Genomic DNA, 26,491 nt, shown 5'->3' with positions numbered 1-26,491 from the left:
ATCAGTGGTATAGACTTCACTCTGTTGTGGGTCTCTTGTAGACTTCGCTTTAGGCTTGGAATTATGTCTCAATGACGTTAACTGGGATTTAATCTCATAAAAAGGTATGTATAACTATGTATTAATGCAATGACAAATAAGTATTTGAATATGTCAGGACAATAAAAACAAGCTGCCTGTTTATAAGCGTATATTTAAGAAGTTAACCAATGCTAATCAAATTATCAGATCTATGCTTTATAAGTTTTTTATTAGCCACCTGAACAGACGCTGTTTGTTAGGTGATGATTATAACATGCAATTGAAATGACAGCTAAAGAAAGCACCGGTGTGTTACTAGAAATCAGGTCACATATCATTACTAGATATCAGGTCACATATCATTACTAGATATCAGGTTACATAACAACGTTTATTGGACATTGGACATTATAAACTAGTAAGACACAATTTTGCTATTGCTGATCATGTCTTTTAAAAACTACTGAATCACTTGTAAACTGTTAGATTATTCAAAGCAAAATGAAACACTTTGGTAGCCACCACATTGTCAGGACATCTGGTTAAGTGCTGAAGGTCGGGGTTTAGATCCCAGGCAGGACCTGAGTGGTACAAGTTGCGTTTTGCTTGACAATGTATAGTTGGAAATACAAGTGTATCATGATCATGTATATCCTGTACACAGTGCCTATGACTTGACACTTCTGTGGGGTTGTGCTATTTACTGTAATTGCTTCCATTTACTGTAACAAATACATAGGCATCTCTATTTGGAAATGATATATTTATATCAAACTCAAACAATGCGCCAAATAAACTGTTTTTTTGAAGTCCCACTGTTATTAAGGTAGCATACATCCTTAAGTTACTGTAAGGTAGCATACATCCTTAAGTCACTGTAAGGTAGCATACATCCTTAAGTCACTGTAAGATAGCATACATCCTTAAGTCACGGTAAGGTAGCATACATCCTTAAGTCACTGAAGGGAAGCATACATCCTTAAGTCACTGTAAGGTAGCATACATCCTTAAGTCACTGTAAGGTAGCATACATCCTTAAGTCACTGTAAGGTAGCATACATCCTTAAGTCACTGTAAGGTAGCATACATCCTTAAGTCACTGTAAGGTAGCATACATCCTTAAGTCACTGTAAGGTAGCATACATCCTTAAGTCACTGTAAGGTAGCATACATCCTTAAGTCACTGTAAGGTAGCATACATCCTTAAGTCACTGTAAGGTAGCATACATCCTTAAGTCACTGTAAGGTAGCATACATCCTTAAGTCACTGTAAGGTAGCATACATCCTTAAGTCACTGTAAGGTAGCATACATCCTTAAGTCACTGTAAGGTAGCATACATCCTTAAGTCACTGTAAGGTAGCATACATCCTTAAGGCCAACACTAATAACAGACACATAGATCTGGCATGTGCAATACAGGAATAATCGTATTGAGTATCAATCTCTGTCAGTCGGTGCACATACAATATTATTTCGGCCGTAGACCTGTATATTATGGCTCTGATTACTGATTAGACCATCCAAAACAACTCTTCATTGTTAATTGATTCAATTATGCAGCTGCAGAACCAATGATATCGTTTCCTTTATCAGCTGTTTTATCAGCTGTTTTCCCTTCTGTTTTTGCCTAAATATGAATTGAAATAAGTAACTCACCTGGGAAAATAAAAATAAAACATCACTCCATATGAGGTATGTAAAGTAAGTCAGCAAACATTTACTGATCAGGATAGCTTTACAAATACAATTAATTAGACATTTACTGATCAGGATAGCTTTACAAATACAATTAATTAGAAATTTGTTTCAGCTCAGTATTATATTCTGGTACCCTTCCTCTATGATATATGGACTTATAATGGATTCCTGCCTGTAGTCATACACATAGTTACTTCTCCATTATACATACTACACCTGTGACATAACATTTAAATATACTCTCCTTGGTCCTGACAACACCAGACATCCTAACCAATCTTTGTGTGTAATTAATTTTACAAGTGAATCCTACACACTTGATGGCTTGTCACAATTGTTTCATAAATTGTTATCTTTTTTGGTTTTTGCTGCAATATTTTACATGGAGCTGGTGTTCAACATGAGGTAGAAAGATCCTGCTATCTTTACACTAAAACCACTAACAGAATGTTAAGGTTACACTTACTATAGATCTCTGGTTGACAAAGTAATAGCATAAAATGCTATAGTTATGTCTCCCCTTCAAATGAAGGGAGACATATTGTATATAACTCAAGGTCAAAGGTCAGATAAGTGCAAACTTTTCAATTGTAAAGTTTTAACCTGTTAGAAACCTGTGACCCTCTGCGTGTAACTTTTTACTTGCATTAATTCGATATATGCATTTTATAATTTAGTACTGTAACAGTAATTCCTCTCTTTACCTAAATATATTTAAAAAAATCATAGATATATGGTTATTTGAAAAGTGGGAAAAATATGATTAATATGGGGAAACATGTTTTTGTTCATAAAAAAACCAAATCTCTAGTTTAATGCAATGAATTAATTAAATTAGAGCAAAAAGCATTAATGTAAGGAATTTAAGGAATAATTCAAAATTCAAAACCAAGAGTTTGTTGTTGAAATTAGAATGCTGCAATAGCTTTTGCGGTTGCATTTAGTATATTTCTCTCATTCTCGCTTAACTCTATTGTACCACTCGGTGTACTAGACAGATATATACAAACATTACGGCTACATTATTGAACTTATCGCTAGCAATGTTTTCAATTTGTTCACAAAAGGCATGAAGTCTTGACCAGCAGGCTTCTGGAAGAAATGTTGATGTCAAATGCAGTGAAACCAGCTTGTAAATACTAAATAGATATTCAGCAAATAGTACTTAAAATCAAGGTATTGAATGAATTCAGAGCAGGAAGTAGAAATATATTAATGTATACTCCCCAAGGGCTGAAATGTCAATCATACGTTTGTCTATATAGGTCTCACATTAAGGGTGGCTCCTTAGGGTGGACTAGGACATGTCAGGGACCATATAACCAGGTAGGATCTGTACCCACTAAGCAGAGGAACCCAGTATTATTACTTACTTAAACAGACGACTTAGGAATCAGGACATACAAAGATATCTTTTATCTTGGTCAGTAAAGAATTTCTTTACCAGATTCATAAAATCTTGCCCAACTGATACACAGTCAATTAATGTGACAGTACAACACACATGAAGAGTTGACCAGTGTAACTTCCCCCAATTTTAAGTCGTCCTGCAGTACTTTATATATGTTGCATTCTAAAACTGAATGACCACTTACCACTTTCTGTCCATTAAGATATTCGTAGATGGACTTGGATCAATTATTTCTCTCCTATGTTTTGGTCGTTTATTGATGTCGTTTCCTAATTCAATGAAGTAAGAAAGTATTTTTTCAACATTTCATGTTATTTCATATTTTCTGGATACTTCATCGAAACTTGTAGCTTAATCTGTTGTAAAATGTTGACTTTATGATCCTTTCTGAAGAGTAGATAAGGGATTTACAGGAAAGATGGTTAGAGCAAACAAATTGTCTGTATGGGAATGGTTTTATAAATATTGGCCCACTGGCTTGATACAAGTCCAGTGCTAAATGTGCATAACAGCAGTCAGGATAGTAACAAGTTATACAAAAACCTCCGATACAAACAGCACAATTTCTTCAGTGTTCTGTAATGGAACAAGAAGTCCAATTTACAAAAAAGTTTTAGGAGAAAAAATGTTTGCTCAGGAATTGAAAGGATGGCTCTGGTGATGGGTTGTGTTTTGTTGGGTCTTCAAATGTGTTGGTTGTGTTTTGTTGGGTCTTCAAATGTGTATGTTGTGTTTTGTTGGGTCTTCAAATGTGTTGGTTGTGTTTTGTTGGGACTTCAAATGTGTTGGTTGTGTTTTGTTGGGTCTTCAAATGTGTTGGTTGTGTTTTGTTGGGACTTCAAATGTGTTGGTTGTGTTTTGTTGGGTCTTCAAATGTGTTGGTTGTGTTTTGTTGGGACTTCAAATGTGTTGGTTGTGTTTTGTTGGGTCTTCAAATGTGTTGGTTGTGTTTTGTTGGGACTTCAAATGTGTTGGTTGTGTTTTGTTGGGTCTTCAAATGTGTTGGTTGTGTTTTGTTGGGACTTCAAATGTGTTGGTTGTGTTTTGTTGGGTCTTCAAATGTGTTGGTTGTGTTTTGTTGGGACTTCAAATGTGTTGGTTGTGTTTTGTTGGGTCTTCAAATGTGTTGGTTGTGTTTTGTTGGGACTTCAAATGTGTTGGTTGTGTTTTGTTGGGTCTTCAAATGTGTTGGTTGTGTTTTGTTGGGACTTCAAATGTGTTGGTTGTGTTTTGTTGGGTCTTCAAATGTGTTGGTTGTGTTTTGTTGGGACTTCAAATGTGTTGGTTGTGTTTTGTTGGGTCTTCAAATGTGTTGGTTGTGTTTTGTTGGGACTTCAAATGTGTTGGTTGTGTTTTGTTGGGTCTTCAAATGTGTTGGTTGTGTTTTGTTGGGACTTCAAATGTGTTGGTTGTGTTTTGTTGGGTCTTCAAATGTGTTGGTTGTGTTTTGTTGGGACTTCAAATGTGTTGGTTGTGTTTTGTTGGGTCTTCAAATGTGTTGGTTGTGTTTTGTTGGGACTTCAAATGTGTTGGTTGTGTTTTGTTGGGTCTTCAAATGTGTTGGTTGTGTTTTGTTGGGACTTCAAATGTGTTGGTTGTGTTTTGTTGGGTCTTCAAATGTGTTGGTTGTGTTTTGTTGGGACTTCAAATGTGTTGGTTGTGTTTTGTTGGGTCTTCAAATGTGTTGGTTGTGTTTTGTTGGGACTTCAAATGTGTTGGTTGTGTTTTGTTGGGTCTTCAAATGTGTTGGTTGTGTTTTGTTGGGACTTCAAATGTGTTGGTTGTGTTTTGTTGGGTCTTCAAATGTGTTGGTTGTGTTTTGTTGGGACTTCAAATGTGTTGGTTGTGTTTTGTTGGGTCTTCAAATGTGTTGGTTGTGTTTTGTTGGGACTTCAAATGTGTTGGTTGTGTTTTGTTGGGTCTTCAAATGTGTTGGTTGTGTTTTGTTGGGACTTCAAATGTGTTGGTTGTGTTTTGTTGGGTCTTCAAATGTGTTGGTTGTGTTTTGTTGGGACTTCAAATGTGTTGGTTGTGTTTTGTTGGGTCTTCAAATGTGTTGGTTGTGTTTTGTTGGGACTTCAAATGTGTTGGTTGTGTTTTGTTGGGTCTTCAAATGTGTTGGTTGTGTTTTGTTGGGACTTCAAATGTGTTGGTTGTGTTTTGTTGGGTCTTCAAATGTGTTGGTTGTGTTTTGTTGGGACTTCAAATGTGTTGGTTGTGTTTTGTTGGGTCTTCAAATGTGTTGGTTGTGTTTTGTTGGGACTTCAAATGTGTTGGTTGTGTTTTGTTGGGACTTCAAATGTGTTGGTTGTGTTTTGTTGGGACTTCAAATGTGTAGGTTGTGTTTTGTTGGGACTTCAAATGTGTTGGTGTGTTTTGTTGGGACTTCAAATGTGTTGGTTGTGTTTTGTTGGGTCTTCAAATGTGTAGGTTGTGTTTTGTTGGGACTTCAAATGTGTTGGTTGTGTTTTGTTGGGACTTCAAATGTGTAGGTTGTTGTTTTGTTGGGACTTTAAATGTGTTGGTTGTGTTTTTAATTTGAATTTTAGACAACACATAACCATATCCATCCACTTGATCATTTATCTATTAATTTATTTTAATGAATATAAAAACAATACAATGACCAGCTAGATGCTGCAACATAATATTATCATATGTAACATGTCTTCATGTGCATGCTGGGCTCACTCTTTCCTACACAAGGACACAGAATGGTTAAATGTCAATTAATAGATTTAACTGTATTACAAAATCACAATTAAAATTTAAAATCTAATTAAACAAACTTTAGTTAAATTTTTAGTATTTTTATACCAACCATGCTTTGAATGTCTCAGCCAGGATTAGAGACTAATTAAGGTTGGAACTTTTCCAACAGGTAGATATATATAATATATATACATGTGCATTAACTGTAAAAACAAGGTTTTTCGTTGCCAGACATCTGAATAAGTTTGGATCTCTGGGTCGTCAATACTTAAACAGGAGTGCACGCAGTCACGTTTTTCACCATTACAACGGGTGCCAGGAAATTCAAACATGTAAATTGCCTGAAAGGAGATAAACAGTTGCTCAGAATTGCTTTTGCACCTAGATACCATAATTAGTTTGAAATAGCTAGCCTGCAGATTCAGGACACCATTTCAATACAGGCTTTAATATCCATTGTGGTTAAAAATAATTAATTTATAAAATGTTCATTCGTGGTCACTATTTTCCATTAATTCTTTCAGTAGCTACCATGAATACCTGATAAAGACTTTCATCGATTTTAGATATTTCTTTCCTACCAATCCTCTAGCATGGCTGAATAGCCTTCCCTATAATCACTGTGGCCTGACCAATCTCCGTTCTCGCCTGGTGTAGTTATTACACATTACCTTATGGTATAAGCTATATATATATACGTGTACATACAGCGATGAAGCATCATAGACTGACGTTGGTTTTATAATTGATTTTTGACTTATTACGTCTTTATGTATTTATGCAACAAAATAATGTGTTTGGTGGCTAATATTTAGACAGATAATTAGTTTGTACAGTGAATTTATCCATAAGATTTGGAAATTAATTATACCAACATGTATATTGTTTTACAAGACAGTTTAATTTAAGATTTAAAGATACATCACCCTAAAAACTTCCTGTCTGCTTTCTGAAAACTTTTTTATTTCCTAGTGCCTTGCTTGGCAATACCTTAATTTTGGCCTTAGTGTTGAGCATACACCCAAGTGAGGTGGCCATGGGGTTCTATCCTCAGGCCGGGACATACCCAAGTGGGATGGCCATGGGGTTCTGTCCTCAGGCCGGGACATACCCACGTGGGGTGGCCATGGGGTTCTGTCCTCAGGCCGGGACATACCCACGTGGGGTGGCCATGGGGTTCTGTCCTCAGGCCGGGACATACCCAAGTCCTTTGAAATGATAATGGTTATTCCCCGCTTAACGTTCAGCACTTAGGTTTATGGGAACAACTGTTTCGCCTGTTGTCAGTATAATGTGACTGGTTGGAATACTGCTGGGTACCTTTGGCACAGTATTTCAGTGAGATAGCACTCTAAATTCTGCATCAGATCCGCACTATCACAAGGAGGCAATTACATCAACATATTCTGTGGCCAGCACACATACACACAAAAAACACATACATTACACGCACGGAGGCACACCCTTAAATGACAATAGCTGTTAATGGGACATAACCAAACCCTAAAAACATGGACTTTCCCAGCATGTTTACAATATCTACACATGTATATATATGAGAAATATCCCCGAATTCTTATATTAAGTCTTTCTCCCTTTAACTGTTGAACTTTAACCCAGAATTCATCCACTAGGTAAAATCATTTACAGAACAAGGTGAGCCTAGAACTGAACATTTCGTCACTCAAACTTCAACAATCCAGAACATGTATGCATGATGGAGCATGCTTTTCTGAAATAGTAAATTTCTTCTTCAATAATCTTGATAAAAACATAGAGACATCATATTTGTTTTTCAAAGGAAGAACGATATTTCAGATCATAAGCCAAAAATTATGACCTAGCTTTTCTCAAAAAAATGTCATAGGATTTACAAACATAGATTTGAATACATGCTTTAAACAAAAAACTTAAGCAAAAGGAGGCAACTTAAAATCTGACCGCCCCCTAGTTCAGGGTGTGAAGATTAGTGAGGGAGATCAGATATATACGCGTGATGTGACCTAGTAGATCACATTTAGGTCCTTATCGTCTGAAGTAGAGAAACAAAATGTCATTCAATAAGATTATAAATAGCGTCAGACAGACAGTGGATATTGACACAACTTTTCAAACATTGATCCAGATGACCGTTGTAAAGTGCTTCCTATAGAAATGATCTTTCTCCATCCTCTAGCGTGTTTTTTTTCCAAATCTAAACTTATAATCACCATCACATTTCAATTAGAACGGGCATGGACTGTTATCTCGAAAATCCCAAACACAAAACAATTAACTCGCTATTGAACAATTGAATATCACTAAAACAAAAAGTTTGACAACTGGAATATCACTAACACTAGTTAACAAGGCTCTACTGACCACTGGAACATCACTAACACTAGTTAACAAGGCTCTACTAGCCACTGGAATATCACTTACACTTGTTAACAAGGCTCTACTGGCCACTGGAATATCACTAACACTAGTTAACAAGGTTCTTCTGACCACTGGAATATCACTAACACTAATTAACAAGGTTCTACTGGCCACTGGAATATCACTTACACTAGTGAACAAGGCTCTACTGACTACTGGAATATCACTAACACTAGTTAACAAGGCTCTACTGACCACTGGAATATCACTAACACTAGTTAACAAGGCTCTACTGACTTCTGGAATATCACTAACACTAGTTAACAAGGTTCTTCTGACCAGTGGAATATCACTAACACTAATTAACAAGGCTCTACTGACCACTGGAATATCTCTAACACTATTTAACAAGGCTCTACTGACCACTGGAATATCACTAACACTTACGTTACCAAGGCTCTACTGACCAATGGAATATCACTAACACTAGTTAACAAGGCTCTACTGACCACTAGAATATCACTAACACTAGTTAACAAGGCTCTACTGACCACTGGAACATCACTAACACTAGTTAACAAGGCTCTACTGACCACTGGAATATCACTAACACTATTTAACAAGGCTCTACTGACCACTGGAATATCACTAACACTAATTAACAAGGCTCTACTGACCACTGGAATATCTCTTACACTTGTTAACAAGGCTCTACTGACCACTGGACTATCACTAACACTAGTTAACAAGGCTCTACTGGCCACTGGAACATCACTAACACTAGTTAACAAGGCTCTACTGGCCACTGGAATATCACTTACACTTGTTAACAAGGTTCTACTGGCCACTGGAATATCACTAACACGAGTTAACAAGGCTCTACTGACCACTGGAATATCACAAACACATGTTAACAAGGCTCTACTGGCCACTGGAAAATCACTAACACTATTTAACAAGGCTCTACTGACCACTGGAATATCTCTAACACTATTTAACAAGGCTCTACTGACCACTGGAACATCACTAACACTAGTTAACAAGGCTCTACTTACCACTGGAATATCTCTTACACTTGTTAACAAGGCTCTACTCACCACTGGAATATCTCTTACACTTGTTAACAAGGCTCTACTGACCACTGGAATATCTCTTACACTTGTTAACAAGGCTCTACTGACCACTGGAATATCACAAACACTTGTTAACAAGGCTCTACTGGCCACTGGAAAATCACTAACACTAGTTAACAAGGCTCTACTGACCACTGGAATATCACAAACACTGAAGTTAACAAGGCTCTACTGACCACTGGAATATCACTTACACTAGTTAACAAGGTTCTACTGGCCACTGGAACATCACTAACACTAGTTAACAAGGCTATGCATATGTTAACCATTTGCTAGAATATCATTTACAATGGTTAATTGCAGTCCATACGTTAGCATGGTCACTTTGATAGCATTATAAAATTGTTTTTGGTTTTCGCCATAATAATAAAGAATTAAAGTGTTTCCAAAATTATTTATGTATGGTTACATCAGATTGTCAATTTATACTGGGAGGCAAAGAAATCAGTTTTGATTACAATTCGGCTCCTGTTTATATACCAGAATCACTGCTATGTAAGGGGTTTGAATCTCACAAGGCTGACTGATGTTGATTTAGGTGGTGTTTGTAATCTCCGTTTGTATGTTGATTATAATTAAATGTAGGATATAAAGGAATTTCTTATAAACACTCTCAGACCACTGCAGCTAGCTCTGGAACATCAATCCTATCAACCCACCATCGTGATATGATGTTGTAACGGATCCTAAGCCGCTGTACAGTGTACCTTTATATATACCTGCGGGGGTGACCAGCTGATGTATGGCATACCTGTACACAGGTAACATCAGCACAGGTAATATAAACAGGTGAGAGCACATTAGTACCTGTCATACCAGCGACACGGAATAAATCAAACAGCAGGTAGATATTCATATTTTATCAATATAGAAAATTTGCAGTTTTTTGTGTTTGTGTTGCCATGCCAACATAAAACCTGACTTATTGGTAAAGTATACATGTACTTATCATTATAATCAGACTGATGGATAGATTCTGCGATAAACCTATTGTAAATGATGAGAGGTTTACAGCTTTATATTATACATCATACACATATAATGTACTGTACTTATGGGCTAACAGTAGACTTACTTTTCATTCAGCTGCACGCTGTATAGATCTTTATCCTGTATTTATGTGTATTTGATATTTTCCTATTAGTAAAATATTTACTTTTGTTGGTCGTCCTGACAGTTGGTTTACAAAGGTAGGGTCAAAGCCTATGGAGAATTAACATTAGCGTCGGCCCCCGCTTGGAATTTCAAAACAAGATAAATACAAAAAGATATATGGGTATATACGCTTAAATCAGGAACGGTTAGTTTCAGAATTCATTTTATGATAAATGGGACGATCATTGACTTACACCCGTGTGGGTGTTAAAGGTTCGGTAAATCAATTCCTCCTAGAGCATTTAAATGACACAATTACTATAAAAGGATATCATCATCGTGTGCAACATATTCCAACTGTTATTTTGATACCGAATATTACGCTATTTCAAGAAAGAATGGTTCTTTTTATTGAAGATTAAAGCAGAAAAATATGTGAAATTTCACTACTAATGAGAAAATTTCCATTTTTGACACGCTAATTCACATATTTCTAAAACGAGTCTATTTTTCATACTTGTTTAAAAGTTGGCTACCATTAATATCTTTCAACATCAGGAATTTCAAAAAAATTGACAACCTGTAACATTGTCATATAACACTTTTGATTCAAAAAAAGAAAAACATAGCTTTCCTTCCACTTTTCCTTTAACTTGTGTTTCTTCATGACCAAAAGTCCTTGGGTCTTGATATTTGGCCAGTAGGTTGTTCATGTGAATGGATTTAATTTTGTAAACGTTGATGACCTTGTCCTTCGTTCAAGGTCACAAAAATCAAATGTGCTAAAATAAAAGTTTATTTGAAAAATCCAAATGGAATTGGACACAAGTTAAACATCCTCTTCCATAAACTATTATACAATGGTAACATACATATATGGCAGCATTTCATGAACAGTTGACATAAATAGTATATATACATATTTATAAAACTTAACATTAATGTATACAGATGGAAATATGCATTTCCCTTATATCAGTACTAGTTCAAGGAATTTCACTTAAAATGGCATAGATATAGTTTGAATGTCATACCTAACAATTAAGTATGTACAAATGTACATGTATAATAAAGCATAGTGAATAGGTACCACTGAGTGTTGGAACCAGTTTCTGCATGTAAGCAGCAATTTTATACTTAACATTTCATTTGACTGATAGTGGTGATTTGTCTTATTATTTGATACTGAAGCAGATTATGCAAAACGATTCATATTTTTGATATATTCTTGTACAAACAACTGTATATTATCATTATCTTGCTTTATTTGTTTAGCGTTAACGATATAAAATAACATTCTTTTATAATTTGTTTAATGAATGGGCAATAGGCAAAATAAAATAATATCTACGACCGTAAGCCAAAGGCTTACTTATACCACCCGCTCCTATATAAACCAGAGCTGTATAAGCTAAAAGCTAACTAAGGCAAAGCTTTGCAAAGCAATCCATAGTCTCACACCAGTAATTATTTAAGCATATAGGTCACTGACTTACCTTGCATACCAAATCTTGTTAGCCTAGATGAACCAGTTTTGCTGAAATCGTCCTATTACTTAAGGAAGAGTTGTCAAGACAAAGATTTTTAACAAAAGGCCATAACTCCTTAAAAGGGTCGAAATGAAAAAATACTACTTTGATGCACGACATCAGGAGGTAATTACAATATCTGTAAACTTTCATTGAAATCGGCCCTGTAGTTTATGAAGCAGACAAAGGTTTTTTTACAACAAAGGGCCATAACTCCTTTTTAAAGGGTAGGAATGAAAACATGCTACATGGATGCACAATGTCAGGGGGCAGTTACTATATCTGTAAACTTCCGTTGAAATTGGTGCCATAGTTTTGGAGAAGTTGTCTGGACAAGTATTTTTCAACAAAGGGCCATTACTCCGTACAAAAAGGTCAGAATGAAAAGATAATTACCTGGATGCACAAACCTCAGGTGGTAGTTATAATATGTGGAAACTTTCGTTGAAATTAGTCCATTACTTTAGAAGGAGTTGTCCGGACAAACTTTTTCTATGGACGGACAGACAGATGGACAAGCTGATTCCAGTATACCCCCTTTACTTCGTTGCAGGGATATAATAAAGTGTATAGTAGTTTTGCTATTAAGATTATTTTATTGTTTTTAAATTATTGCATATCATTTCCTATAACACAATCTCAACCTTAAGTAATTCTCCAGAGGAAAGATTACTTTGGCTGCATACATGTTCATGAGTCATTACTGCTGCACATAACTTTAAATCCTGCGTAATATAATAAAGTGTTTTGGTATGATACAAAAATAGAAAAATAAACGTTGATAATCAAATCTCCATGATTATGCAAAATTGGTCACTGATCATGTTTGGCATGCTAAAAACGTACTTTACCGGTTTTGATATTACATAAAAATGATTCTGTAGATAGATTATATATCTGGAAAGTTTTTAAAGAAGTTTAAAATATAGACTACAATTGTAACTGTACATAGACAAGTTGACAATGTTGGTTATATTTGAAATTTTGTGTAAATTTTGCATGTTTTTTTTAATTAAAAGTATCATTACGCTTTCTTTATGTCTACCAATATGGCATATTTAGTATCAAAATAACAGTAATTTTATACACTATACACTATCATAATTCATTTTCAAAATAACATTCGCCTGTGACATTTATCTGTTATTTTGTTGGGATACCCCCGTCACTCAACCTGGTGTTATGCAAGGAGGTCCACTACTGTTATCAGTAATAATTATGAATAATCATTTATGCAGTTAATGATCATTTTTAGCTCACCTGGCCCGAAGGTGCCTGACGTCAACATTTTACTTTAAACAACTTCTTCTCTGTAACCAAAAGGCCTAGGGTGATGATATTTGGCCAGAAGCATGCTGGGATGAAGGGCTAACAAGTTTGTTCAAATAAATGACCTTCATCCATTTTCAAGGTCACAGGGGTCCAATATGTTAAATTCTTTAAACAACTTCTTCTGAATAACCAAAAGGCCTAGGGTGATGATATTTGGCCAGTTACTGGCTGGGATGAAGGGCTACCAATTTTGTTCAAATAAATGACCTTCCTCCACTTTCAAGGTCACAGGGGTCCAATATGTTAAATTCTTTAAACAGCTTCTTCTGAATAACCAAAAGACAAAGGGTGATGATATTTGGCCAGTTACTTGCGGGGATGAAGGGCTACCAATTTTGTTCAAATAAATGACCTTCATCCATTTTCAAGGTCACAGGTGTCAAAATATGTTAAATTCTATAAACAACTTCTTCTGAATAACCAAAAGACATAGGGTGATGATATTTGGCCAGTTACTTGCTGGGATGAAGGGCTACCAATTTTGTTCAAATAAATGACCTTGATTTATAATCAAGGTCACATGGGTCAAATATGTTTAAAATCTTTCAACAACTTCTTCTGAATAATCGAGAGGCCTAGGGTGATGAGATTTGTCCAGTAATATGCTGGGTTGAAGAGCTACCAGGTTTGTTCAAATAAATGACCTTGCCTTATATTCAAGGTCACAGGGGTCAAATATGTCCAAAACATTTAAACAACTTCTTCTGAATAACCAAGAGACCTAAGGTGATGATATTTTGCCAATAGCATGCTGGGATGAAGGGCTACCAGGTTTGTTCAAATAAATGACCTTCATCCATTTTCAAGGTCACAGGGGTCAAATATGTTTAAAACCTTCAAACAACTTCTTCTGAATAACCAAAATGCCCAGGGTGATGATATTTGTCCAGTAGCATGCTGGGATGAAGGGCTACAAAGTTTGTTCAAATGAATGACCTTGACGAACTTTTAAGGTCACAGGTGTCAAAGGTCTTAAAATCTTCAATCAACTTCTTCTTAATAACCAAAAGGTCCAGGGTACTGATATTTGGCTTGTAGCAACCAGGGCTACCAACTTTGTTCAAATGAATGACCTTGGCCCACTTTCAACCTAATGTCATTGTTTGACATTCAAGGTCACACTGATATTCTGCCTGTAGCTGTATTTTAGTCCACTTTTAAGATTACAAGTGTGAGATTAATACCAAGAGGGCGATGCAGGCCCATTGGGCCTCTTGTTATGTATCTAAATGTGGTAAGAGAATAAAAGAAATCAAAGTGGGGGCCAAATGTTGACCCCAACTTTAATGCATGATGTGATATAATCAATGGATTAAGCTCTGTAGAAAAATGTTTTCTTGATATTTATAATACATACCAGTGTTCAGCTTGATTTAGATTGATAACACCCTTTAATTTTCTAAATAAAACCTTTTTTTCAGAAAACACTTTATTAAATGAATGATGTGTTATTACCTGAAGGACTGTTTGAAACTGCATCTTTAGGATCATGATTCAATTATATCCTGAATCAATTTGTTTGAATATTTCTAAATTAATTGATGAAGAGCACATAGCTGATCACATATGATGACACTGAGAATTTTAATGCTGACCACAGCACCACACACACACACATACTCCTCATACTACTATACACTTCCTTTCACAAGTAGGGGCTGAGGTGGTTAAGGTGTCTGACATTCTGCTACCACTAGCCCTCTACCACTGGGTCACGGATTCGAGGCCTGTGTTGGGCAGTTACTAGGTACTAGCCATAGGTCGGTGGTTTTTCTCCAGGAACTCTGGCTTTCCTCTGTCACCAAAACCTTGCACGTCCTTAAATGACCATAGCTGTTAATAGGACGTAAAACACAAACAAACCAAACAAAACCTTTCTCAAGTACTTTGCATAAATGCTTTGTCGCTGGTTTTATTCCTATTTTGCATTGTTTTCTCCACTAGACTGCAATACCTGATGTCCATGGCCACTTACATCTGGCTACTTGTACTGGTGCTGATGTACTACTTAGCCTACCACACGACCATCACGAGACACTACAATAACAGATCATCGCGAGACACTACAATAACATACCATCACGAGACACTACAATAACACACCATCACGAGATACTACACACTACAATGACACCCCATCACAAGACACTACAATAACAGACCATCGCGAGACACTACAATAACAGCCCATCACGAGACACTACAATAACACCCCATCACGAGACACTACAAAAACACACCATCACGAGACACTACAATAACACACCATCACGAGATACTACACACTACAATGACACACCATCACAAGACACTACAATAACAGATCATCGCGAGACACTACAATAACAGACCATCACGAGACACTACAATAACACACCATCACGAGACACTACAAAAACACGTATAAGCTAGCTCCTTCCATCTAAGCAGTACACACCATAAGCAATCTTTTAGGAAATAACTTATGCACTCATGATCATTGGTTGATGCTGCAGGGGCATCCTTTGAAGCTAATTAAAAAGGTCATTCTTTCTCCTGAATGCATATAGATTGAGCTATTTTAAAGGGAAAATATACTGCATTATTGCTCTAAGGAGTGATGTTTTAGCAATAATATTTTAATTTGTTAAAAAAATTGAAATACTTTCGTGGCCTTTTGTGATCAGTCTTTGTCCATCATTGTACATCATGTGTTAACACTTAACTTTTTTCGACTTATTCTTTAAAACGGCTGAAACTGAATAGAAGGGCCAAAAAGGAGAAATTTCATATAAACTAAAAATGTCTAAAAAGGAAACGGAGCTTCACTGAATGCTTGATAATGATGCTATGGGGGAGGGTTAAGGAGGAACTAAGGAAATAAAACAATATTCATCAGAAGTTTTCAATGTTTTAGAAATTGCCAGTTAGCATTGCAAACTGAACAAACATTTGCAATCCTATTGCTGTCCATTATCTGTTTGTATACTTTTTCTTGGAATGACTTCTTCTCAAGAACCACTAAGCATTATATGAAGTATTTGGAGGTGATGTTGATTCTGATTTACAAAAGAAAAGCAGCTGGCCCCTTTTGAGGGATAGAAAAACATTAAACTTTGGGACATCTAAATCTAATTAACAGACAGTATGATGGTTTTGGTAATTATAATGCTGCAGTCTTGATGCATGATCTGCATTATTTTCAGATTTAAAGGAAATAAAAAATCTATCAATAAATGTAGCCAAAAGTGGGTGCTTTGCAAGGCAAATGATGAAAACACTTCATCTGAAGAATGAAATTGCTAAGAGTCACAATATTTGGGCAATTACTTATGTTATGGTGTGCTATCAAGTTTGTGAATATGAAGGGTCTTCACATATCTTCAAGGTCACAGGGTCTAATTTATTTAAACACTGGAACAATTTCTCTTTTTAGGAATCCAATAGCCTAGTGTTCTGAGATATGACAAGTAGCTTAATTGCTGGTTTGAATTGGTAGAAAGTTCACAAAAGGAACATCCCTGACCCATGTTAAAGCTCAAAGAAGTCATATTTCTTCACTACTCAAACAACTTCTTCTGAAGAACTGAAAGGCCTGGAGTCATGATAATTGGCTATAACTCGCTAGCATTAATCAGTACTTCAAGCTTGTCAATATCAATGGCATGGACCCATATTTAAGGCACAGAGGTCAACACTGTTAACAAGTTCATGCAACACCTTATAATCAGAAATAACTTCACTTCTTAAAACATGATATTTGACCAGTGTATTGCTGGCATGGAGAGCTACAAAGTTGGGAACAAAAACACCTTAACCAGTATTCAAAGTTTTAATATAATTGGGTCAAATTGTTACATCAGCCAAACCACTTCAAAGGTACCAAAAGAACTAGAACGTTGATTTGTGGCCAGTTACTTGCTGCAGTGTGCAAAACAAAATCATAAAAACATAAATAGTCCTTATTCAAGGTCAAACCGGTCAAATGTGTTGTAACAATTCTTCATAATAACTATATATTTATAAGGCCTAGAGTCATGAGTTGGCATGAATTGTCCAAAAGATTGGCTGGTTTTAGTGATCCCAGGATTGGGCTGATATTAATGACCCCAAGATTGGGTTGATTTTTAGCGGCGTAAAAGTTGGTGCTATCAGTGGATTTACCTGTACCTGTCATTTGGACAACAAAGGTAGAAACACACATGTATTGTTATTGAAACATATGAAATCAGTAGCGTAAATGATTTTTGTAAAGGATGTACGTAAGTGTGTAATCTTGTTTAATACATGTAATTGATATAAAAGTCAGTGCCTATGTCGCTGTGAACTACAGTTATGTATGTTGTTTATCATATTGAATGATACAGGGAAGGGACGGTAGCTAAGAGACAACAGTTTTGATACTGCTAATTGCTATTTTATACAGGTTGGTGTGGGCGTTAGGATGGAGAGGAATTTACCTGGATAAAGGTGTGAGGTGTGTGACACCATTGACCTGAGCAATCTTGCAGGTTCTCCAGCACCCGACCAATGATACCCAGATGACCAGCAGTTCTGCATGGACATTGATACTGGCCATTATACAGGTTCCACAGCCGACTAGGAGCTCTGATCATTGACCTCAGCCATCAGAACGCTCTCCCTCACACCTGACCACAGCAGCTCTAATGGGTCAAATATACATCCATTAACATGAAGATGTCGCTGAAACTCTCAGAAGAGCAGATCAGTGGTTGCCGCCGGGGATCAGACATAGATATTGAGGTAGGTACATCACCACTTTCACTTTCTTTCTTTGCAGGTTCTCATTTTTGCAGTAAAACCTGTTGTAAATCAAAATCTGAGGTTTTAAGATTGTTAGCAATGGGCATACAGAGTTTTCGCCCTTGGTATGGTAATGGTATTCAAAAAGGTCTTTTAGAACATCAGTAGGTCATGATGGAACTGTTGATGTTTAGTTTTCATAGAATGTTTCAATAAAACTTGACAACACAAGAAAATCAGGATTGTTCCAGTATTTGGCCAAGCTGCCTTTGAGAAATTTTACACCAAGTGTCAGTACCAGATAATGTTAAAACCTCATTAATAAAATCCCTCGTTTACTAATCCTACAGGGAAGTACGTCTGAAAAATGACATTCTTTCGGTAAACATTACCCAGGAAACATGCATTTGTAATTAATAAAAAGTGTCACAGTTTTCTTGATAGGAGATCATTCAGAATTCCAATTCCTTACATGACAGGATTTAAGTATGACCAAGGTATCAGAAGTCTCCCCCAACCCCACCCCCACCTAACTATATATTTTTCGTTGGGTTTATTAGCTCACCTGGTCCAAAGGACCATGGTGAGCTTATGCCATACCGCAGCGTCCGTCGTCCATCCGTCCGTCAACTTTTCACTAAATTTGGTCTGGAGTATCCTTAGGCCAAGAGGACTCAATTTTGTATAAACGGTGGGTGTGGCCCCCCTGGGGGCTGAGGGGCTGGGCCCAATAGGGGAAATAGAGGTAAAACCTTGAAAATCCTTCTTCTACCGTAGGGATTAAGGAATTTTATCCTATTTTAGTCTGGAGCATCCTTGGGTCAAGGGGACTCAATTTTGTATAAATGGTGGGTGTGGCCCCCCTGGGGGCTGAGGGGCGGGGCCCAATAGGGGAAATATAGCAAATTATTCTTTAAAATCCTTCTTCTGTAGGAATGAAAGGATTTTGTCCATATTTGGTCAGAAGCATCCTTGGGTGAAGGGGAACCAATTTTGTAGAAACGGTGTGTCTAACCCCCCTGGAGGCAGAGAGGCGGGGCCCAATAGGGGAAATAGAGGTAAAACCTTTAAAATCCTTCTTCTACCCTAGGGATTAAGGGATTTTATCCTAATTTAGTCTGGAGCATCCTTGGGCCAAGGGGACTCAATTTTGTATAAGCAGTGGGTGTGGTCTCCCAGGGGCCAGAATGGCGGGGCCCAATAGGAGAAATAGAGGTGAAACCTTTAGAATCCTTCTTCGACCATCGGGATTAAGGGATTTTATCCTTATTTAGTCTGGAGAGCATTCTTGGGTCAAGAGGACTCAATTTTGTATAAGCAGTGGGTGTGGTCTCCCAGGGGCCAGAATGGCGGGGCCCAATAGGAGAAATAGAGGTGAAACCTTTAGAATCCTTCTTCGACCATCGGGATTAAGGGATTTTATCCTTATTTAGTCTGGAGAGCATTCTTGGGTCAAGAGGACTCAATTTTGTATAAGCAGTGGGTGTGGTCTCCCAGGGGCCAGAATGGTGGGGCCCAATAGGAGAAATAGAGGTGAAACCTTTAGAATCCTTCTTCGACCATCGGGATTAAGGGATTTTATCCTTATTTAGTCTGGAGAGCATTCTTGGGTCAAGAGGACTCAATTTTGTATAAGCAGTGGGTGTGGTCTCCCAGGGGCCAGAATGGTGGGGCCCAATAGGAGAAATAGAGGTGAAACCTTTAGAATCCTTCTTCGACCATCGGGATTAAGGGATTTTATCCTTATTTAGTCTGGAGAGCATTCTTGGGTCAAGAGGACTCAATTTTGTATAAACGGTGGGTATGACACACACACACACCCCCTTAGGGGCATAGGGGTGGGGCTCTGTTTGAAGTTTTTTCTGGCTAAATATCAAGTACTGGATGGATCTTTCTGAAATTTCATATGTACTTACAGCACCTACCATGGAGTGCTTTATCTTTACTTCATGCCAATTATTTTAAACATATTCAGGTGAGCGATACAGGCCCTCTGGGCCTCTTGTTTACATTGTATGATGTATGGTGTGGATAAATAGCTTTTTATTACAGAAAAGTAGCAAAGCAGCATATTGATACTGAATGTCCTATCAGCCTTTGTCCACGGCTCTGATAGGCTGGAGACATCATATTGATACTGAATGTCCTATCAGCCTTAGTCCACAGCTCTGATAGGCTGGGGACATCATATTGATACTGAATGTCCATCAGCCTTAGTCCACAGCTCTGATAGGCTGGAGACATCATATTGATGCTGAATGTCCTATCAGCCTTAGTCCACGGATCTGATAGGCTGGAGACATCATATTGATGCTGAATGTCCTATCAGCCTTAGTCCACAGCTCTGATAGGCTGGAGACATCATGTTGATACTGAATGTCCATCAGCCTTAGTCCACAGCTCTGATAGGCTGGAGACATCATATTGATACTGAATGTCCTATCAGCCTTAGTCCACGGCTCTGATATGCTGGAGACATCATATTGATACTGAATGTCCTATCAGCCTTAGTCCACGGCTCTGATATACTGGAGACATCATATTGATACTGAATGTCCTATCAGCCTTAGTCCCCAGCTCTGATAGGCTGGAGACATCATGTTGATACTGAATGTCCATTAGCCTTAGTCCACGGCTCTGATAGGCTGGAGATATCATATTGATACTGAATGTCCTATCAGCCTTAGTCCACGGCTTTGATATGCTGGAGATATCATATTGATACTTAATGTCCTATCAGCCTTAGTCCACGGCTCTGATATACTGGAGACATCATATTGATACTGAATGTCCTATCAGCCTTAGTCCACAGCTCTGACAGGCTGGAGACATCATATTGATACTGAATGTCCATTAGCCTTAGTCCACGGCTCTGATAGGCTGGAGACATCATATTGATACTGAATATCCTATCAGCCTTAGTCCACGGCTCTGATATACTGGAGACATCATATTGATACTGAATGTCCTATCAACCTTAGTCCACGGCTCTGATAGGCTGGAGACATCATATTGATACTTAATGTCCTATCAGCCTTTGTCCACGGCTCTGATATACTGGAGACATCATATTGATACTGAATGTCCTATCAGCCTTAGTCCATGGCTCTGATAGGCTGGAGACATCATATTGATACTGAATGTCCATCAGCCTTAGTCCACGGCTCTGATATACTGGAGACACCATATTGATACTGAATGTCCTATCAGCCTTAGTCCACGTCTCTGATATACTGGAGACATCATATTGATACTGAATGTCCTATCAGCCTTAGTCCACGGCTCTGATATACTGGAGACACCATATTGATACTTAATTTACTATCAGCCTTTGTCCACGGCTCTGATATGGAGTATAAAGAAAATAAATAAATAAATATACAACATTTTATTTAGCGCCCTATCTAGCTAACATAAGCCACTCTAAAGTGCTTTACAGTACAAAGATATACAATTTTATACAGTCAACACAATTAGCATCTGTATTAATCAATACAATATTAAGGAATTCACAGGAGCTGCCTTATCAGGCGCTAACTACTAGTCCTATGCCACCTGGCTAAATAGTATAAGTATATGAACATCATACATGTTAAGGACCGCTTTATAAGAACATAGATGAGAGGAAAGTTTGTATATTAATGTCAGGCTTACTAAATACCCGAGGTGTTGTACACAAAAACCAAGACAATTTCGTAACATGTTACAAAGGAATCAACGCAAGTCTGGTACTCAGGGTTGCAATGTCTCTGCTCTAATGTTTGTAGTATATCTAATATACACTACACCGTCTTTCTGAACTTATTGAATATGTATTGGAATAATTACTGGTTGTTGCTGATGTATGTATCATCAATGGAAGTGTCAACCTCTGAAATCTCCAACATGGGAGATCGCCCTCATTCCACATTTTCAATGAGAGAGAAAGTGTGTTAACGCGACTGAAACTGCTCTATTATCTTTCCCTTTTCATGTATCAAAATAACTTTAAAAAGCATTCATTTGATTCAGACAAATTCTCTAGAGGGAGACCAAATGGGAGATAACTCTTATGGAAGGTCACTCTAATGGAAGACCCCTATGATGGCAAAACACTTTTAATGATACCTGTATGAAGTTTAATGGGGAAACACAAAGATGTACATGTAAATTAGCAGCTTAAATGACTGGTGACTGCTCAGTGCACTGTGTTAATGGCTGTGGTGACTGCTCAGTGCGCTGTTAATAGCTGTGGTGACTGTTCAGTGCACCGTGTTAATGGCTGTGGCGACTGCTCAGTGCACCGTGTTAATGGCTTTGGTGACTGCTCAGTGCACCGTGTTAATGGCTGTGGTGACTGCTCAGTGCACCGTGTTAATGGCTGTGGTGACTGCTCAGTGCACCGTGTTAATGGCTGTGGTGACTGCTCAGTGCACCGTGTTAATGGCTGTGGTGACTGCTCAGTGCACCGTGTTAATGGCTGTGGTGACTGCTCAGTGCACCGTGTTAATGGCTGTGGTGACTGCTCAGTGCACCGTGTTAATGGCTGTGGTGACTGCTCAGTGCGCCGTGTTAATGGCTGTGGTGACTGCTCAGTGCACCGTGTTAATGGCTGTGGTGACTGCTCAGTGCACCGTGTTAATGGCTGTGGTGACTGCTCAGTGCACCGTGTTAATGGCTGTGGTGACTGCTCAGTGCACCGTGTTAATGGCTGTGGTGACTGCTCAGTGCGCCGTGTTAATGGCTGTGGTGACTGCTCAGTGCACCGTGTTAATGGCTGTGGTGACTGCTCAGTGCGCCGTGTTAATGGCTGTGGTGACTGCTCAGTGCACCGTGTTAATGGCTGTGGTGACTGCTCAGTGCACCGTGTTAATGGCTGTGGTGACTGCTCAGTGCGCCGTGTTAATGGCTGTGGTGACTGCTCAGTGCGCCGTGTTAATGGCTGTGGTGACTGCTCAGTGCACCGTGTTAATGGCTGTGGTGACTGCTCAGTGCACCGTGTTAATGGCTGTGGTGACTGCTCAGTGCACCGTGTTAATGGCTGTGGTGACTGCTCAGTGCACCGTGTTAATGGCTGTGGTGACTGCTCAGTGCACCGTGTTAATGGCTGTGGTGACTGCTCAGTGCACCGTGTTAATGGCTGTGGTGACTGCTCAGTGCACCGTGTTAATGGCTGTGGTGACTGCTCAGTGCACCGTGTTAATGGCTGTGGTGACTGCTCAGTGCACCGTGTTAATGGCTGTGGTGACTGCTCAGTGCACCGTGTTAATGGCTGTGGTGACTGCTCAGTGCACCGTGTTAATGGCTGTGGTGACTGCTCAGTGCACCGTGTTAATGGCTGTGGTGACTGCTCAGTGCACCGTGTTAATGGCTGTGGTGACTGCTCAGTGCACCGTGTTAATGGCTGTGGTGACTGCTCAGTGCACCGTGTTAATGGCTGTGGTGACTGCTCAGTGCGCCGTGTTAATGGCTGTGGTGACTGCTCAGTGCGCCGTGTTAATGGCTGTGGTGACTGTTCAGTGCACGGTGTTAATGGCTGTGGTGACTGTTCAGTGCACCGCACTTATTACTGTGGTGACTGCTCAGTGCACTGTGTTAATGGCTGTGGTGACTGCTCAGTGCACCGTGTTAATGGCTGTGGTGACTGCTCAGTGCACCGTGTTAATGGCTGTGGTGACTGCTCAGTGCACCGTGTTAATGGCTGTGGTGACTGCTCAGTGCGCCGTGTTAATGGCTGTGGTGACTGCTCAGTGCGCCGTGTTAATGGCTGTGGTGACTGTTCAGTGCGCGGTGTTAATGGCTGTGGTGACTGTTCAGTGCACCGCACTTATTACTGTGGTGACTGCTCAGTGCACTGTGTTAATGGCTGTGGTGACTGCTCAGTGCACCGTGTTAATGGCTGTGGTGACTGCTCAGTGCACCGTGTTAATGGCTGTGGTGACTGCTCAGTGCACCGTGTTAATGGCTGTGGTGACTGCTCAGTGCGCCGTGTTAATGGCTGTGGTGACTGCTCAGTGCGCCGTGTTAATGGCTGTGGTGACTGTTCAGTGCACGGTGTTAATGGCTGTGGTGACTGTTCAGTGCACCGCACTTATTACTGTGGTGACTGCTCAGTGCACTGTGTTAATGGCTGTGGTGACTGCTCAGTGCACCGTGTTAATGGCTGTGGTGACTGCTCAGTGCACCGTGTTAATGGCTGTGGTGACTGCTCAGTGCACCGTGTTAATGGCTGTGGTGACTGCTCAGTGCGCCGTGTTAATGGCTGTGGTGACTGTTCAGTGCACGGTGTTAATGGCTGTGGTGACTGTTCAGTGCACCGCACTTATTACTGTGGTGACTGCTCAGTGCACTGTGTTAATGGCTGTGGTGACTGCTCAGTGCACCGTGTTAATAGCTGTGGTGACTGCTCAGTGCACCGTGTTAATAGCTGTGGTGACTGCTCAGTGCGCTGTTAATAGCTGTGGTGACAGTTTAGCGTGCCGTGTTAATGACTGTGGTGACTGCTTAGCGCACCGTGTTAATGGCTGTGGTGACTGCTCAGTGCACCGTGTTAATGGCTTTGGTGACAGCTCAGTGCGCCGTGTTAATGGCTGTGGTGACTGTTCAGTGCACCGTGTTAATAGCTGTGGTGACTGCTCAGTGCGCCGTTAATAGCTGTAGTGACTGCTCAGTGCACCGTGTTAATAGCTGTGGTGACTGCTCAGTGCGCTGTTAATAGCTGTGGTGACAGTTTAGTGTGCCATGTTAATGGCTGTGGTGACTGCTCAGCGCACCGTGTTAATGGCTGTAGTGACTGCTCAGCGCACCGTGTTAATGGCTGTGGTGACTGCTCAGTGCACCGTGTTAATGGCTGTAGTGACTGCTCAGTGCACCGTGCTAATAGCTGTGGTGACTGCTCAGTGCGCTGTTAATAACTGTGGTGACTGCTCAGTGCACCATGTTAATGGCTTTGGTGACAGCTCAGTGCGCCGTTTTAATGGCTGTGGTGACTGTTCAGTGCGCGTGTTAATGGCTGTGGTGAATGTTCAGTGCACCGCACTAATTACTGTGGTGACAGCTCAGTGCCCCGTGTTAATGGCTGTGGTGACTGCTCAGTGCGCTGTTAATGGCTATGGTGACTGTTCAGTGCACTGTGTTATTATGGCTGTGGTGACAGCTCAGTGCACCGTGTTAATGGCTGTGGTGAATGTTCAGTGCACCGCACTAATTACTGTGGTGACTGTTCAGTGCACTGTGTTAATGGCTGTGGTGACTGCTCAGTGTGCCGTGTTAATGGCTGTGGTGACTGTTCAGTGCACTGTGTTAATAGCTGTGGTGACTGCTCAGTGCACCGTGTTAATGGCTGTGGTGACTGTTCAGTGCACTGTGTTAATAGCTGTGGTGACTGCTCAGTGCGCCGTGTTAATGGCTGTGGTGACTGTTCAGTGCACTGTGTTAATAGCTGTGGTGCCTGCTCAGTGCACCGTGTTAATGGCTTTGGTGACTGCTCAGTGCAACGTGTTAATGGCTGTGGTGACTGTTCAGTGCACGGTGTTAATGGCTGCGGTGAATGTTCCGTGCGCCGTGTTAATGGCTGTGATGACTGCTCAGTGCACCTCGTTAATGGCTGTGGTGACTGCTCAGTGCAACGTGTTAATGGCTGTGTGACTGTTCAGTGCACGGTGTTGATGGCTGTGGTGACTGTTTAGTGCACTGTGTTAATGGCTGTACTAACTGTTGCATGGTGTTCAATGCCTGGTGTTAATTACATCTGTAATGGTGACTGAGAGTGTGAAGTTTACAGTGAGAAATTTCTGTTGTTCGAACATATGCCTCTGAGGTAATGGATGAGGTCAAAGGTCATCTTATCAATCAATCATATGGATGTTCATGTTTTTTTCTTTTCAGTGTTGCAAAATTTTACTTTAGAATTTCCTGTGTCTATTTTCTTATATACACAACTTCATTCAATCTTAATTATGAAGTATAATTGATTGGTATCATCATCTTGTTAATTTTGCTGTTCCCTTCCCTATGATGGTTGCACTAAAATCAGCATAAAGTTATGTGTATTTCATGTTTATTTTATCTTTTTTATCTTTATAAATAACAAATTTATTTTTTGCCATTATTTGAATTAAAAACAATAACAAGAAATATTATCAATTGTTCTTCTCATTATTATATCAGAAATGAAAAGTATGAAGTAGCAATTAAGAATTTTGTGAATAAAACATAAAAAGTTCTTAAATAATTGTCTTCGATAAATATTTTTTAACCTCACTTCTTAGAGGAAAAATGACATTTCAGTGCCTTATGGGAAAATTAAAAGTGGCTTATCTGGTTTACATCACAACTCCACGGTATAAAGTAGCTAGGCAATATTTACATCACAACTCTGCGCTATAAAGTAGCTAGGCAATATTTACATCACAACTCTGCGCTATAAAGTAGCTAGGCAATATTTACATCACAACTCTGCGCTATAAAGAAGCTAGG

The 26,491-nt window shown here is 39.1% G+C and overlaps 1 protein-coding gene across 7 annotated transcripts in view; it reads left to right on the top strand.

Moving 5' to 3' along the window:
* Positions 1-26,491, top strand: part of LOC110462576 — an 84,474-nt gene that overhangs the window by 10,545 nt on the left and 47,438 nt on the right. For 5 of the 7 annotated variants that reach the window (XM_021516574.1, XM_021516573.1, XM_021516567.1 and 2 more), the window contains one exon: positions 17,697-18,034. In XM_021516574.1, the coding sequence (XP_021372249.1) occupies positions 17,963-18,034 (72 nt within the window). In that variant the 5' untranslated portion in view covers positions 17,697-17,962. Of the gene's footprint in view, positions 1-31; positions 105-10,113; positions 10,180-17,696; positions 18,035-26,491 lie in introns of those variants that run through there. The other 2 variants (XM_021516570.1, XM_021516568.1) reach the window with 2 other exon arrangements.

The sequence above is a fragment of the Mizuhopecten yessoensis genome, unplaced genomic scaffold (genome assembly GCF_002113885.1).
Source record: "Mizuhopecten yessoensis strain PY_sf001 unplaced genomic scaffold, ASM211388v2 scaffold10807, whole genome shotgun sequence".
Lineage (NCBI taxonomy): Eukaryota > Metazoa > Mollusca > Bivalvia > Pectinida > Pectinidae > Mizuhopecten > Mizuhopecten yessoensis.
Note: the sequence above shows the minus strand (reverse complement) of the source record. Positions and strands in the feature narration are given on the sequence as shown.